Source organism: Coffea eugenioides, chromosome 5 (genome assembly GCF_003713205.1).
Source record: "Coffea eugenioides isolate CCC68of chromosome 5, Ceug_1.0, whole genome shotgun sequence".
Lineage (NCBI taxonomy): Eukaryota > Viridiplantae > Streptophyta > Magnoliopsida > Gentianales > Rubiaceae > Coffea > Coffea eugenioides.
In genome coordinates this window covers 31,567,377-31,585,025 of record NC_040039.1, presented here as the reverse complement: position 1 = coordinate 31,585,025, position 17,649 = coordinate 31,567,377, and the positions used below count along the sequence as shown (strand labels likewise).

Genomic DNA, 17,649 nt, shown 5'->3' with positions numbered 1-17,649 from the left:
ACGAGAGACATCGTAGAATTTAGGATTGCATTTTTCTCTCCGTTTTGCATTCATATAGTCATATCCAACGTGCGAACATATATTGGGTAGAAAATTAGGAAAGGTAAGGTTAAGTCGCGCAACTAGCCTTGGCTAGGTCAAAGGGGTGCCTTGGATTCTATCCTTGCCTTCCCCTTTGTCAAACGTGACCCCCGAACCTTTTTCTTTGGCTTATGTGGACTAGGAGTCGTTTTAAAAAGGGTTTTACTACTTTGTCTTTAAAAAAACACTTTTTGGGTGACTTGGTACACCCCAAATCTATACCAAGTGGCGACTCCGTTTTCATATTTAAAAAACCCTTTTTAAAATTTCAATTGGCCAAATCGTCGCTTTCCAAAGTCCCATGGCCTTTTTACTTTTCATTTTGCACACGTTCACACCACACTTCACACACACATCACTCACACAATTCACACATTCAAAAGTGGGGCGCGACATATATATATATATATATATATATATATATATGAGTGTAAATTACCTCTCCATATATATTGGTTTTGTATAAATTTATCTCCTATATATATTTGTATGAATTTTTTTTTGGGGTTCTACAGCCTCAATATTTCTCCATGCTCATCTAGTTTCCTCACAAGATAATTAATAATAGTAGCCATCTGCATCGTATTTTCTCATTGAATTACTCTAATTAACTACGTGTTCACCACTATAAGCAAAAGAAAATTGACTTTGAAATGCCTATATCCATAGATTAAATCCTATATGCACTGACACTGCATATATCAATATCATTACCAATGGATGCATGATACAAATTTAAAATTTGAATTTCAAGTTCAATTTTACATTAGTTGTCATTTATTCAAAACTAACAATGTATATAAAAGTTTTTTTATGGGTTTTATGGATCAAATTAGATAATCATATAGAAAAATGATGAAAGTGGAGTAGAATTCGTGGGAGTTTGTGTAAAAAAGCTGTAGTTAGTGGATAACTAAATAAATAATTACTTTTTGATTCAAACAACTATCTGTTGATTGTGGAGATTTTTTTGGAATAAATTGGGACAAATTTACCCTTATAATTTAGGGATATATTAGAAATTTTAAAAATGACACGATGTATTTACACCACACAATAACGTTCTCCCTTTATATATTGTATAGATTAAATTAAACTAATCCCAAATTCATTCATTAGATCTAGGACTTTCACTCTTTTAAATTACCAATGACCATTAGTTATGCACATGACTTCAATCAATAAATGTTAAGATGGCCTAAAAAAAAGAAGTTTCAACAACATGGATATTTTTTTGCATAAATTCAATGCAAAGAAATTTCATCACCTCAACTTTTAATTTTCAACATTTTGCATCATTTCACGTTAACACCTAAAATTGATGGATAGCCATTCACAATTCCTATCGATTTTAGACCAAAAGGTAAAATTGGGGAAGTTCATTGCACGTTTACTGGACTACAATTGAAAAGAAATTTTATCGAAGTATGTAATTGAATATTTAAGATGATGACAAGTAAAGGCAAAATGCTTTGGTGTTTGAAGAATAAATTATTTCAGAAGTTTCTATTTTCTTTGAAAAAGAAAAGGTTAAAAGCAGCTCAATAATTGTTAATTCATTTTACTAGACATGAAATTATTTTATAGCGTGCATTGATTAAAATGGATAAATCAATCTGTAAAAGATACTTCTACCTATCACTGAACTGAAAGTTTCAAAAAAGAGGCAAATAGGACCATACCATAAAATTCAAGAACTTGTGGATTAATACGGGGATGAAGAATTGAAGATCTAGTTGCACAATAGTCCACGGTAACGTAAATGCAACAGGTAAGATCAAGAACAGATACATCATCTTCACACCAAATTCACTAAATTACTACTACCTATACCACTACCAAGGGCCATGGGGTTAACTGGAATTAATTGATAGGTGAATCACTACCAGGATTAGTTGCTCGACGGACAGCAGTCCAAATCTGAGCAGCGGCAGATGCAAAGCCCTGAAGAAGGGTACCAGAGGCCACCCCAATGGCAAGGCTTTGCGGGTAGCCAGGCTTAGAGTCGACCTTCATGTCAAGTTGAAGAAGGCGGGCATTGATGACGTCCAGCTTTCTAGAGATATCGGAGGAGGGACCTTGTTTATTGCTTTTGCCTTTACCAGCACCAGAAGAAGAGAGCATCATCCTGAAAAGTGCATTCTGGAGATCCTCAATAACTTTGAAGGAGGCTTCTTGGGTGTCCAAGCCTTGAGACTCATAGTGAGATACAAGCTCTCTAGGGCTGGGTAGCTTCCGCTTCACCTGTTTCTTGTTTTGGGATTCAGAGTCCTCATTACTGGGAAATGTGTCCTTCGAGTTGCTGATAGATTGCTGCATTCTCCCTTTAACTTATCTATCCCCTTAATTCAGAACTCCCTCGCTTCACAGCCTGGTGGGCAAAAGCAGGACAAAAGTATATCACAACAGTTTGAACGAACTCTCTTCCTGCTACATAGTCACTAATTTGATTTTTATCTTTCCAAGGCATATAAGTATGGCACCATAACAGCACAATCCAAATGGAAAGCATTCCTCTAGTATGCATTCCTCTAGTACTAATAGCCCTAATATAGTTTAAGACTTCTTTAAGAAGTAAAGATTAAGGTACGATTCTGGTACATAACCCAATTGAATTCTGTGACACTTCCCAGTCTCATTAGGCACCAAATCCATACTAGCATATTTATGTTCTGTCCCTCCCTACCTCGAAACAGACTACTTCAAACGTCTGTAGGTATTTTCCCCCATTTCAGCGCGCACACACCCCCATCCCCCCTTTTTCTTTTTCTAGCTCTTGACTTTCCTGAACAAGAACATCACTGCATAGTTTTAACTCCAAAAAAGGAGAAAAGAAGATACTCAACTAGTGACAAAATTCCTAAAATTGAGAAATGATTTGATTAGTAGTCACCGTAAATGCTCATCTCATCTAGTAATGTCACGGGGTTGTACACCGTAGATGGAAGATCATGACCCTATCCCTTTTTTCTTATGAATGCTCATCAAAAAACTAACATAGACATTCCCCTGTTCAAGACCAACGATGCAACTATGAACTGACATTTGACTGCATTAAAAGGATATTATTTGTTCCACTCATTTTTCCATCATCACAGTATGAGCATCAGTAGGCAAGTGTGGGATGTCAAACGACTCCTCACTGTCTATTCTCTGTTCACCGGCAGCTGGCCCATCACCATTCAACCTCACACGGGCACGCGCTCACAGCAGGGTAATCAAAAAGCCACATACACTTGACGTTCTGGGCTAGGCATTTTAACAAACAGATAGAGGGCATACATATATTTTAACGTACCGAAGTCCCAAATATTTCAGATTTTCGGATTGACAATATAAGCCCTATAGATTTCACCAAGAAAGGACCAAAGATAGAATTCACAAACATTCACGAAGATACATATCCGGAAATACTATTAGTATGTGAAGACTTACAGGTGGCTCCGTTCAACTTTGCTTCCCTCCGTCTCCTTTTTTGAATAGGCGAGCTTTAGGAAAAGGACGAATTGAGGGGTTGAGATTATAGGGATAGGATAATCCACGTTTTCCCATTTTTTTGTGGCTTCTTTATAAAATAATGCATAAAAATATAGATAGGCAATTTATTTACAATATGTGCGATTTATCCAAATTTTAATAACTTGTAAAAGTTACCTCATGAAAATTATGTGTTTTATGCTTAATAGCCGAAGAAGTTTAGATTTAGTAGCTAAAGTTGAAATTCTAAAATTTAGAGAATTTAGATTTAAATTTTCTTTTTCCCTGTAACAAAAAAAAGTGATTATGGTTATTTACCATTATCCTAGCTAATTAATGCCTCAAAGTTAGGACTGAGTTTAAAAAAGTGGAAAATATTATAAAACTAATAAAATAACAAGATGTGGGGTAAAATAAAATAGAGAGAAGCCAATAAAAGTAGAGAACTATTCTTTTTTCTATTCAAAACCATCAAGAAGATTACCGAGAGATGTTCAAATCACCTCTCACCTCTATTCTCTATTTATAGAGAACACTTGAATAAAATGAAAAGATTAACCTTTAAATATAAGAGATGTTACAAAATTGATTGTATAGGAAAATCAAACCGTCATCTATACCAATTCTTTTATCTTTGAGGGAATTCAATAGGCATAAGGAAGCTTAATAAACATAGGAGAGTTTAATGGACATTCAGTCCCATTTAATTGTTTAATAACACTCCCTCTTGAATGTCTATTATACAAAAAATATGTCTCGTTAAAACCTTGTTAGGGAAAAATCCAGTGAGACAAAAAACTTTATTAAAGGAAAAAGAGTACACTATTCTTGTGTAATAATTTCTCCTCCTGATGCAAACATTATTTGAGATCTTTTAGCCGATGCATTCCAATATTCCTTACCAGTTTCTCAAATGTAGCAGTCGACAATACTTTGGTAAACAAATATGCTAAATTATTATCTGATCGGATTTATTGCACATCAATCTTACCATTCTTCTGTAAATCACGAGTAAAGAAAAATTTCGGTGAAATGTGTTTCGTCCTATTTCTTTTAATATATCCTCCTTTTAATTGAGCTATACAAGCTGTATTATTTTCATATAAAATTGTTGGAGGATTTTTCTTCTCGGAGGATAACCCACAACTCTTCCGAATGTAGTGGGTTATTGATCTTAGCCAAACGCATTCTCAACTGGCCTCATAAATTGCTATTATTTCAGCATGATTTGATGAAGTGGCAATTAAAGATTGTTTTGTAGAACGCCAAGAAATGGTTGTACCGCCACAAGTAAAGAGATAGCCAGTCTGAGATCGTACTTGATGTGGATCAGATAAATACCCGCATCAGACTATCCAAGCAACTCAGATTTAGATTTATTTGAATAAAATAAACCAAGATCAGTTATTCCTTGGAGATAGCGAAAAATGTGTTTAATACTATTCCAATGTCGTCTTGTAGGCGAGGAACTAAATCTTGCTAATAAATTCACAACAAATGATATATCTGGTCTTGTACAATTAGCAAGACACATTACCGCACTAATTGCACTGAGATATGGTACTTCAGGACCAAGTATCTCTTCATGTTTCTCTCGTGGCCTAAAAGGATTCTTATTAGGATATAGTGATCTGACGATCATTGGGGTACTTAATGTATATGCTTTATCCATACAAAATCGCTTTAATACCTTTTGGGTAGAAGCAGTTTGGTGGACAAAAATTTCACCTTCTAAATGCTCAATTTGCAAACCAAGACAGAATTTTATCTTTCCAAAATCTTTGATCTCAAATTCTTTCTTCAAAAATTTAACAGCTTTTTGGATCTCTTCAGGAGTTTCAATCAAATTGAGATCATCAACATATATAGCAATTATAACAAAATTTGATCTATTTTTCTTGATAAAAATACATGGACATATTGAGTCATTGATATAACCTTCTTTAGTTAAGCATTCATTGAGGCGGTTATACCACATACATCCAGATTGCTTGATCTCATACAAAGACCTTTGTAATTTAATAGAATATACATCTCTAAGATTTGATTTACATGCATTAGGCATGTTGAATCCTTCAAGAATTCTCATGTAAATATCATTTTCAAGATTTCCATACAAATAAGCAGTGACAGCGTCCATCAGACGCATATCTAGTTTTTCATGCACTGCAAAACTTACGAGATACCTAAATGTGATTGTATCTACTACAGGTGAATATGTTTCATCATAATCAAATCCAGGTTTTTGTGAAAAATCTTGAGTTACAAGTCTTGTTTTATATCTCACAATTTCATCCTTTTCATTCCTTTTTCTCACGAATACCCATTTGTAACCAACTGACTTTCCACCTTCAGGTGTTTGGACTACAGGTCCAAAAACTTACCTTTTAGCCAGTGAATCTAATTCAGATTATATAGCATATTTTCATTTTGGCCAATCATTTCTATGCCGACATTCATCAACCGATCTAAACTCATGATCCTCGTCATCTATCGTAATATCAAGTGCTACATTACATGCAAAAGTAATATCAGCAAATATTTATCTTCGGTTCAAACTTTTTCTTGTAGTAACAAAATTTATTGAATTTTCTAAAATTTCATTCTCTTCGGGAGTTGGCTCTTCGGGAGCGACCTCTTCAGGAGGTTGAATTTTGTCACTAATTATTGATTCATTTGATCCTCTTTTCTTTCTAAGATTTTTATCTTTGAAACCAAGAGGTCTCCCACGCTTCAAGCGTGTTTTAGATTCATTAGCACTTGTGATTTGTCCTTCAGGGACATTTGTTTTAATCGGAGCATTTTCAGCAGTAATATGTGATCTGGTGACTCTTCTAGAGTCACTAAATGCATCTGGCAATTGATTTGCAATATTTTGCAAATGTATGATCTTTTGAACTTTTAGTTTACATTCTTTTGTACGAGAATCCAGGAAATCCAATGACATTTTTCAAATGATTTCTTTTTTCAGGATTTCCTTTTTCGGTTGATCTTTTTCTCCTCCTAATGTCGGGAAATATGATTTATTAAAATGACAATCTGCAAATCTTGTAGTAAATAAATTACCTGCCAATGGCTCAATATACTTAACTATAGAAGGTGATTCATACCCGACATATATTTTCAATCTTCTTTAGGGGCCCAATTTATGACGTTTGGGCGGTGCAATAGGAACATAAACCGCACAACCAAATATTCGTAAATGAGAAATATTAGACTCAAAACCAAATACTAATTGTAGGGGAGAATAATTATGATAACTAGTCGACTAATTCTCACAAGTGTTGCTGCATGTAATATAGCATGTCCCCAAGTAGATAAAAAAAGTTTAGACCTCATCAACAATGGTTTAGCAATTAATTGAAGTCTTTTAATAAATGACTCAGCTAGACCATTTTTTGTATGAATATAGGCTACAGGATGTTCAACAGTTATTCCAATGGACATGCAATACTCGTCAAAAGCATGTGATGAATATTCACCAGCATTATCTAGACGAATTCTTCTAATTGGATAATCAGGAAACTGTGCTCGTAATTTAATTATCTGAACAAGTAATCTCGGAAATGCTAGGTTGCGAGTAGATAACAAACATACATGTGACCATCTAGTTGATGCATCAATTAGCACCATAAAATACCGAAATGGTCCACATATATCACCATGAATTCGTTCTAAAAATGTAGGGGATTTAGTCCCAACTTTAACTTGTAATGGTCTAATAATTAATTTTCCTTAGGAGCAAGTAACACAGGAGAATTCATTTGCTTTTAATATCTTTTGATTTTTCAATGAGTGGCCATGTGAATTCTTGATTATTCGTCTCATCATTATAGATCCAGGATGTCCGAGACGATCATGCTAAATTATAAAATTATTGGAATAAATAGACTTCTGGTCTACTAAATGATAAATTTCAACCGCACTAATTTGTGCAAAATATAAGTCAGAAGAAAGTGAAAGTAATTTTTCTAATACATATTTTCCCCTAAAAATGGTATTTGTAATTAATAAAAATTCATCATTTGTCTCATTTATTATCTCGAGGTGATATCCATTTTGACGGATATCTCTAACACTCAATAAATTTCTTTGAGACTTGGGAGAGAGTAATGCATTATTTATGACAATTTTAGTTCCTGCAGGGAGAAATAGAATGGCTCTTCTGGAATTTTCAATCAATTTTGCACCACCACTGACAGTATTAACATTTGTCTCTCCCATTTTCAAATAAGAAAAATATTTTTTATTTTTCAATATAATGTGTGTAGTAGCACCATCAATGATACAAATGTCATCATCATTATTATTTAATCCCAAATATTTGATATCCAATTCTTCTTTAGAAAGAAAATTTCAAACAAAAATAAATATTAATAAAGATGTGAAAATAAATATTAAATAGAAAAAAAAGACATGAAAGATATAAAGTATCATAAAATATCTAAATAATCATAGGGTATTTGTTGACATCTTCAAGATGTTCAAAGAAATCAATTACATCGAGATGTGTCATATCAACATCATTCCTATCATCATAATCATTCTTTTGGTCGATAAAATTTGTCTCGACATTTTTGTCTTTTTTTTCAAAGATACTTGATAAAGGTCAACAAAGTGGTCAGCTGTATGACAGGTACGGGACCAATGACCTTCCATGCCACACCGATAGCATTTTTCTTCATAAACTTTTTTTTCTCCATTTTTCTGATCGTAGTTATTATTCATCTCTTGGGACATATTTTGTTGTTTGCCACGGTTATAATTTTCATGGGGCACAAATCTACTATGATCACATCTACGGCTACGACCATGTCCACGGCTACTTCTACGACCACGTCCACGACCTCAATCAGAATTTTAAAATTGAGTCGCATTCGCTTCAGGGAATGGACTTGCACCAGTCGGTCAGGACTCATGATTTTTCAGCAATAATTCATTATTTTGTTCAATCAAGAGAAGACATGCAATGAGTTCAGAATATTTTTTTAATCCCTTCTCTCGATATTGCTGCTGCAGGAGCATGTTAAAGACATAAAAAGTAGAAAATATTTTTTCTAACATATCTTCATCGGTGACTTTTTCACTACCTAATGATAATTGAGAAGTAATTCTGAATATGGCTGAATTATATTCATTGACAGATTTAAAATCTTGTAGCCGTAAGTGAAGCCAATCATATTGGGCTTTTGAAAGAACGACCAACTTCAGGTGGTCGAATCTTTCTTTCAAATCTCTCCAAAGCACAAGAGGATCTTTAACAGTAAGATACTCTATTTTTAATCCTTCATCTGAATGATGATGAAGGAAAATCATAGCCTTGGCATGGTCTTGGTTTGAGGACTCATTTTTTCAACAATAGTATTACCAAAACCCATTACTTCAAGATGAATTTTAACATCCAATACCCATGATAAATAATTTTTTTCAGAAATATCAAGAGGTACGAATTCTTGTTTTGTAAGGTTAGCCATAAGAAATTGAAATAGATTTATAAGTTAGAAATTTATCTCAATATATAGTCAAAAGTTGTTCGGAAAAATACCCAATTGTTGATTCGATATTGGTAGAATCTTGACAGAGCCTTGTGATTCATTTTTGCTCAGAAATAGAGTCTTGTGCTGATAACGTGTTATAAAACTAATAAAATAACAAGATGTGGGATAAAATAAAATAGAGAGAAGCCGATAAAAGTAGAGAACTATTCTTTCTTCTATTCAAAACCATCAAGAAGGTTACCGAGAGATGTTCAATCACCTCTCATCTCTATTCTCTATTTATAGAGAACACTTGAATAAAATGAAAAGATTAATCTCTAAATATAAGAGATGTTACAAAATTGATTGTATAGGAAAACCAAACCTTCATCTATACCAACTCTTTTATCTTTTAGGGAATTCAATAGGCATAAGGAAGCTTAATAAACATAGGAGAGTTTAATGGACATTCACTCCCATTTAATTGTTTCATAACAGAAAAGATTATAATTTCGAATCTTCTGTCCTCAAATTAGTCTCTATCCCCTCTATCTCTTCTTTGTACAGCTGCTACGTGTCTTTAACTTTTTGATAATCCAAACTCAAATAAACTGATAATAATCAGTTGACAAATTTACTCAAACTTGGGTAAACTTTTTTAGTAAACTTTTGAGGAAGAAGCTAATTATTATTAGTTTGTTTGAGTTTGAGTTATCAAAAAGTTAGAGATACATGGCAGTTGTAAAAAGATGAACGGAGGGGATAGAGACTAATTTAAGGACAGAAAATTCGAAACCCATTATATGGGGATAAAAATGAAGCGGCAAAAACTTTGACATGCATTTAAGGGTAAAAATATATACATGATCAGTGCATATAAAATTAATCAAAATACTTATAAGAAGATGGACAAACAATCTTTAAAAACTTTTGTTATAAACAAATTGTGGAACCATTAAAATTTGGTTATATTTCGTGAAATCATGGGTAATTTACACCTCTAAGATCAATTAGAACCCTAAAAACTATTTAATGTATTCATGAATCAACATATCATATCAAGAGGCACATTATTTGTTCTGAAGCATATATACATAGCAATACTTGTTTTTTGGGGTAAGTATACATACTAATACTTGTACCTCTAACGTACACCAAGTGCAGTTCCAAAATAATACTAGATTTGTAAGAAAATCAACCTAAAGCATCAATTAAAGTACAGGGAAAATCTAAATTTTGGAATCACAAGACCAATCACCATAGGCACTACTAATTGAGTTGTTTGTTAATAGGCACATTTGTCAGTTCTTGATTATGCATTCTTAATCTGGTCCACAAAAAACACAAATGAGATCAGTATTCTTACCCCAGAAAACCAAAAAAAAAAGTTCTGCCTTCGAGCATATATGAATACCGGTATCTAAACACACATGCAAAAATTGAAGTTTAAATACCAAAGCAGAAGCAGCATCGAAGCGACTTTTCGCCTTAAAACGCCCAGCATAGTAGATTTTGATCTCCTAAAGCTATTTTAAACAAAATATAAAGTACCCAAATTCATAAATTTCAATCTTAAGAAGACAAATTCAGAAAAAAAAATCAAAATTATGAACAAGCCAAAGCAGCAAGTAGAGTAAATAAACAAACAAGCAAAATGATTGCGATTTGCGGAGGAAATTTAGGAAAAAAAAAAGGCATTCTCATTTAAATTCCAAAGCATGAATATGACAAGAAAAGCTTGGACAAGTGAGTGCAGATAGAAATAACTTCATTAATATGTAAAAGATAAAAATATGCTACATCCAATGTTCAAGAATGAAACCACAAAAAGAACAAAGTAGTCACCAGATATCAACTTTGCCTCTTGGAGTTCGCAATCTTAGTGCTAATCAACTACATGGGACGGCTAGTTGCAACCATTCATCTGGTGGTAATGGCAATCTTCCAAATATGTCTTTGTTCCCTCCTTCAATGGATTGCAAAATATCCTCCCAAGTGATTGAATCTGACAAGCTGTCCTCCACTACTTGACCTTCGTGACTTGTGGTAATCATCTGGCCATCACAATCAACTGATGATGATGGTTGTTCACAGACTTGCACTTCAAAGGGCTGTTTTGAATTTTCAAGATTTTCGCATATATGTTTTGAATTTTTCCGTACCAACAATGGTCGGATTGAACCAATGTTTTTCAGTATAGGATGAAGCTTCTTCTTGGACGACTGATCCCAAATAATCACCATTTCAATATGTCATTGACTGTACACCCTCATCCAGCAATAGACCTGTATATGTTTGTAGCAGTCTTGTATCTCCATCATAGTCACAATTAACCAAATTAGGCAGTTCCATATGTCTGATTGCCTGAGTTGTTATTAGCGAACTCTTGGCCTCATCCATTGGATTCCTAGGATTGTTACACGACCTCTTACTCACTTGTGAACTTTCTTGCCCAAGACTCATCTTTCTCTTGCCCAAGACAACTTCACGGCGTACACGATTTCCAACCTCTTTTTCTTTCGCAATCTTTCCTATCTTTCTAGATTCTTTGACTTTGGTATACTTAGAATCATCCTTTATTGTTCTGCAAGGAACATAATCAGTATTATGACTGCTATTTAACCCATTCAATGACGCACCATCGACCAAATACTCAGGCATTATCCAGCCACCGTTCACCCCTTTTGAACCTGAATTCAGAACATAACTTAGCATCCTCCTCGAACCAATTTCCTCGCCAGTAATCATATCCTCAACTGGGTACGACTTTGTTTCTTCGTCCCACGTCCCCAAACTAGTTGTTCTCGCAGTTTTCTTGGAACTCAATTTCTTCAACTTGGTAAAGACATAGACCATTCTTTTTGTACGAGCCCTTTTTCCACTGTCATCATAGAATTGCCAACAAACATCATCATCCCCCAAAACATCCCAGGGTTCTGCACCTTCACCGTAAAGTATCTTCTTCTTGACATGGTCCATTTCATCAAGCTGGTTTGTAACCTTCAGCCAGAGTAGGAAGATCAGTTCTTCCTCACTAGGTCTAAAACGAAACCTTATAGGAATGTTATCAACCATTTATCTATCACTAAAGAATATATGATTTATATTGTAGATGCTGATGCTGATGATGTATAGTATATATAGGTACAGATTTTCCTAAGAGCAAAATCCACCAAGAAAATGGATTAGGAAAGTTTCCAAAGCACGCTAGCCAACGACATTGACTGTCAGGACTTAAAATAAAATTCCTATATTTTATATTGAACCCTAATTTAATTTAATTTAATTTAAATTACACATTGAACCCTCACATTCCCTTCTTCTTTTTATCTTCCAGGCACTCTAGCCCCCATGACCCAACCACCTACGAGATTCCAATGAACTAACGATCAACCACCCGATTCTGGTAGATGAAATCAAACATTTTAAGCTTAAAAAATATTAAAAAACAGAAAAATAATCAAATTTCACCATAACTTTTTCAAACTCTAGTTCAAGCTAGGTGATTAAGAACCTTCTCACATAAAAAATCCAGCAAAATTATTCAAAATTCATGAATCTGTAACTATCCAATCACAAATTGGGTTAGATCGAATAAAAAAATCGTACCAAAGGTAGCCATTGGTTCAATATTGCTAAACTAAAGAAACACTTTCTATTGTCATGTCTTGATCACTTTCCATTGCTATTTCTTGATCAAATTTTGGAGAGGCTAGTTGGTTATGAGTTTTATTACTTTGTTGATGTATCCTCAGATTATAACTAGATAGTTATAACTTCCTGGGATCAACAAAAAGCTACATCCACTCGTCCCATGGCACATTTGTCCTTGGAAGGATACTTTTCAAATCGTGCAATGCTCCTACCATATTTCAACGTTGTATGATGGTCATTTTTCTGATTATATTGTGAAAATCCTATACTACTAAACACCACTACCCATCCCAAAAATAAGAAAATAAAGGAAAATAGATAACGTAAAAGCAGAAATCAAGTTGCCTCCCAATAAGGACTAAATTTAATATCTTCCTCGAGACCGGGAAAATAATCTTACTTCATTCATTGCATGTGCGTAAAATAATTCATAATTCTTCTTATCAATATTTCGCTTTCGAACCACCAAAGAAGTAAATTGGCAATGATTGAAGGAAGGCCTAGTCCCCAAATCCTGCTCCGTAACATGTTCCTTACTATGAAAATTGTCAATAACATGAATACACAAATAAGACTCATCATAAAAAAGAGCATTTTAAGGGTTTGAAAACATTAAATTCTCATTTTTCCTTACTAAACCTTAAAATTAACTTTCCTTTCAACAATTCTATGTTAGCCCCTCCTATAGCTAAGAAAGTTCTACCAAGGATAATAGGCATAGTAGTGTCTTGCTCCATATCAAGAATAAGAAAATCGGTAGAAAAGTAAAATTTACAACTTTAGCCAACATATCTTCTACAATACCAATGAGCTATCACGCTGAACAATCCGCAAGTTGTAGAATCATCTTTGTAGGTGCAAGTTTAGCAAATTTTAATTTCTTGCAAAATGATAAGGGCATTAAATTAACACTAAAGCTCAGATCAGATAAACATTTATCAATAAAATATCTTCAAAATAACAAGGCAGGCTGAAACTCACTGAATCTCTCATCTTGATAGAAAGAAGAATTTATAGAATTGCACTATACTCCTCAGTAAGGGATATCCTTGTGAAGTCCTCTAATTTCTTCTTGTTCGAGATTATTTCCTTTAAGAACTTTGCGTATGATGGCATATTTGCAAGAACTTAAAAAAAAGGCATATTCACTTGGAAATTTTTATGCATCTCTAAAAAATTTTGATAATGACACTCGTTTGCTTTTTTCTTGAGCTTTTGAGGGTGTAGAATGGGTGGCTCATAACCTTTAACCGCAAGCAAATTGACGGGATGGTCTTCTATATGAACTTCTTTGCCCAACTCTTGCATTTTACTCCTAGTTCTTTCATCTTCATGAACAATCTCTATTGCATATTTCTTCTTCCATGCCTCATTAGATTTAACTATAAATGAGATCATCCAATACTTTCCTGACCGAAAGGTCGCTACTACAGTAGTCTTTTTGGAATTCACTTTTGTTTTGTTGGGCAATCTTCCCCATTCTCTCTCTGTTATTGCTTTTGCTAATTGACCGACCTACCTCTCAACATTCTGGATTGATGCTTATTGGGATTGGATAAGATAGTCTGTTGGATCAATCACTTGATCCAGTTTTTGCATGTATTGCAGCATCATTTCTTCAAAATTAGACTTTTTCTCTTAAATAGGCTGTGGAGAGTGTTGAGAGGTCTACTACTAATTTTGGAACCCAGGTGGTTCCGTAGGTCTGATCCCTTGATTTCTCCATGAAAAATTAGCATGATTTCTCAACCTTTTATTGTACGTGTTAAAAAAAAAAAGATCATTCCTTGACTGTAATTTTTGCCTACCATATGCTTTAGTAAAATTCATATCTTTCACTATGGTAGGATATTCTCCATTGTAGTAGTCAACAGTACTATGCCCGTATATGTGATAATATGAGCATGATTCTTGAGATTGAGTTTCTCAATTTAAAAGTAGCAGTATCTGATGACTCAATTTAGCAACCTATGAACCCGAATCTATTGATGTACCCACTTCATGAACTCCTACTCTTTCACTCCGAATTACTTTTTACTGAGAGTTACTGAATAGCAACTCATAAAGACCTACCAAGTCCTCTGGGTTTTGTCTCCAATATAACCTCCAGCTACAATATTCACCATATTTTGGGTTGTTAATGACAACCCATCACATAAGAATTGCACTTGCAATACCAAAGAATATTGATGTAGGGGACACTAAGTGAATGGTAGCTTGAATTGTTTCCATGCTTCATGAATCAGCTCTCCTTTCATCTGAGCAATAGTATAGATATTGTTTCTCAAATTGATGGCCTTTTGAAGTGAGTAATACTTTGTCATGAAAATGTTGTAGATATCTTCCCATATTCTCAATGATCTTTTAGGCAAAGTAATCATAATTTTGTACGATCCTTATGATAGTATATGAAACATCTCATCTGTAGGTCATCCTCTGAAACTCCATTCAAAGGAAACATTTAGACCACCGAATAGAATTCACAGATGAAAGAGAATAGTTCCTCGTTAGCTAACCTATGAAAAGAGGACAACATGGTGAAGTGAACAATCTTGAGCTCATATTTCCTTGCTCAATCACTCAAGCGAATACTACGAGGAGAAGCTATGATCACGGTATAAGATTTGCCTCTTTTTGAGGCAATTATGACCCACATGATTGATTCTAAAGTGATTGATATCATAATTAATTGATTGACATTTTCTCAATAATTAATTAGTATCTCCCATTAGATAATGATTGGTGATTGATATTCTGATTAATTGATTGACATTTTGTCAATAATTAATTAGTATCTCTCATTTGTTAATGACTGATTGATATCTTTGTTAATTGATATCTTATTCAATGAATTAATCAATCAAATCAATCAATTGATTGATTGATTCTAAAGTGATTGATATCATAATTAATTGATTGACATTTTGTCAATAATTAATTAACATCTCCTATTAGATAATGATTGGTGATTGCTATTTTGATTAATTGATTGACATTTTGTCAATAATTAATTAGTATCTCTCATTTGTTAATGATTGATTGATATCTTTGTTAATTGATATCTTATTCAATGAATTAATCAATGAAATCAATCAATTAGTTAGAAAATGTTATTTTCAGTTATGAATTTTGGCAAGATTTCCTTAATGGAAGGAAACCCTAGGGATTTTTGTATTTGCTAGTAAGGGTCCCTAGCCTAGCCTATAAATAGTCTGTGGTATTCCATCAATTGTACACTTTTGGGTTAGACATACATTAGAAGATTCTTATTCTAAATTCTCCTTCTACTTTTCCTTCTTCTACATATTTTATTTTGTTGGAATAGACAAGAAGGATCAACGACACAATAAGAGATCAACTTGTGTTTGACAACAGTGGTTAGAGGTAGGTGTATTTAGATTTTCGTTGCATAGTACATTCACATGTATATAGTTAGTTTTAACATGTGGTATCAGAGCCAACCTCTAACCATGTTGTTCAGCTTATAATTTCATGGTTTATTGGCAATCTGATAAAAGTTTTAGAGATTCGTTACAAGTTTGAATGAATCGAATTTAATTTGCCATGGGATCTATGGTCCGTTTTCTTAATAATTGAGATTTATTGACTAATCCTATGTATATGTATCATTCGTATGATATCTTATTTGGTTATGCAGTTCATTTAGATTTCCTCCAATAATCTGGTATGACTGCAAGTAATTTGAATGTTTCTTGGACTTGCATATTTGTGATTGTAAGGATTATATGTATTGATTGTTGTTATCAATACAATATAACAATTCGAGAAACATATAAAGAGTTGTTATATTCAACAATCAAAAGATTAATATCATATTAATCCATGCAAGATAATTGGTTGACTTTATATGAATGGATCTGCAGGTTTATTGAATTTTTGCTACCTTATTTTGAGATAAATATCTAAAGGCATGATTTCAATATGAGTTTGCCTCCACGTTCCTATTGTTATTTGGAATTATGTAGTATTTTGTGTACTACACTTTTGTTCATTTATCTCATATATACTAATGTCAACATTAGTATGGTTGATTACATTTAAATTTTAGAGAATTTCCTTTATAAAGTGTGTCTTGCATCTCAACTATTTGATGCATGAAGAATTTTAATCACATAAAGGATGGTGGTTAAAAAATGAATATAAAAAATGGAAATTATGAAATTCTTTTGTCAAAATACAGATTTTTTTTGACTATTTTGATATCCTTATAAAGTCTAGTACACTTTATGTTTGAGAGTAGCTATAGTATCTCAAACATTGGTGTACTACAATTTTGATCACATATAGTTTAGTGATTAAAATCAAGGATTTCTAATCAACAAGTTGACTACTTATTTTCTATGAATTTTCATTAGAAGTTTTCTTGCATCATATATTTGGGAGTAGCTATAGTATCTCAAATATACGGTGTAAATAACTTTAATCACATATGATTAAGTGATTATAAAAGGAAAGCAAAATTCAATAAAATTCAGTCAACATAAAGTTTTTTGACTATTGACAAATAACAAGATGCCATGCTAAAAATTTCACTTTTACATTATATATTTGGGAGTAGCCATAGTATCCCAAATATTTGATGAGAAAAGTTTTTCATTACATACAGTTTGGTGATTGAAATTATGAATTTTTAGTCAGCATATTGACTTGTTGACAATTTTTCTTATAACGCCGTAAACTTAGGAGTAGCCATAGCATCTTAAGTATATTGGTGTTTGGAGAAATTTTGTATTGCTTTTTCACGTATTGCTGAGTGATTAAAGAATTTTTTTTTTTAAAAAAAATGGCATCTAAATCAAGTTGCAATTAATTCATTGAGATAGTTATCCGGCCCCACAGGGAGGTAATTATTTTGGTGAGATTAATTGACATAAGATGGTAAATTAGAGGGTCAATTAAGAGATATTTCTATGATCACAGGTACGAATTATTTTTTTAA

At 33.2% G+C, this 17,649-nt stretch overlaps 2 protein-coding genes across 2 annotated transcripts; both read right to left on the bottom strand.

Moving 5' to 3' along the window:
- Positions 1-1,765: 1,765 nt before the first annotated feature.
- On the bottom strand, positions 1,766-3,602 carry LOC113772195. Its single transcript, XM_027316780.1, has 2 exons — positions 3,517-3,602; positions 1,766-2,452 (listed from the first exon to the last, which is right to left on the bottom strand). Exon 2 carries the CDS (start codon positions 2,398-2,400, stop codon positions 1,945-1,947), a length of 456 nt encoding a protein of 151 aa, XP_027172581.1. The 5' UTR covers positions 2,401-2,452; positions 3,517-3,602; the 3' UTR covers positions 1,766-1,944.
- Positions 3,603-11,279: 7,677 nt separating this feature from the next.
- Positions 11,280-12,110, bottom strand: LOC113771393 (NAC domain-containing protein 91-like). The gene has a single exon (XM_027315976.1). It carries the CDS (start codon positions 12,108-12,110, stop codon positions 11,280-11,282), a length of 831 nt encoding a protein of 276 aa, XP_027171777.1.
- Positions 12,111-17,649: the final 5,539 nt, after the last annotated feature.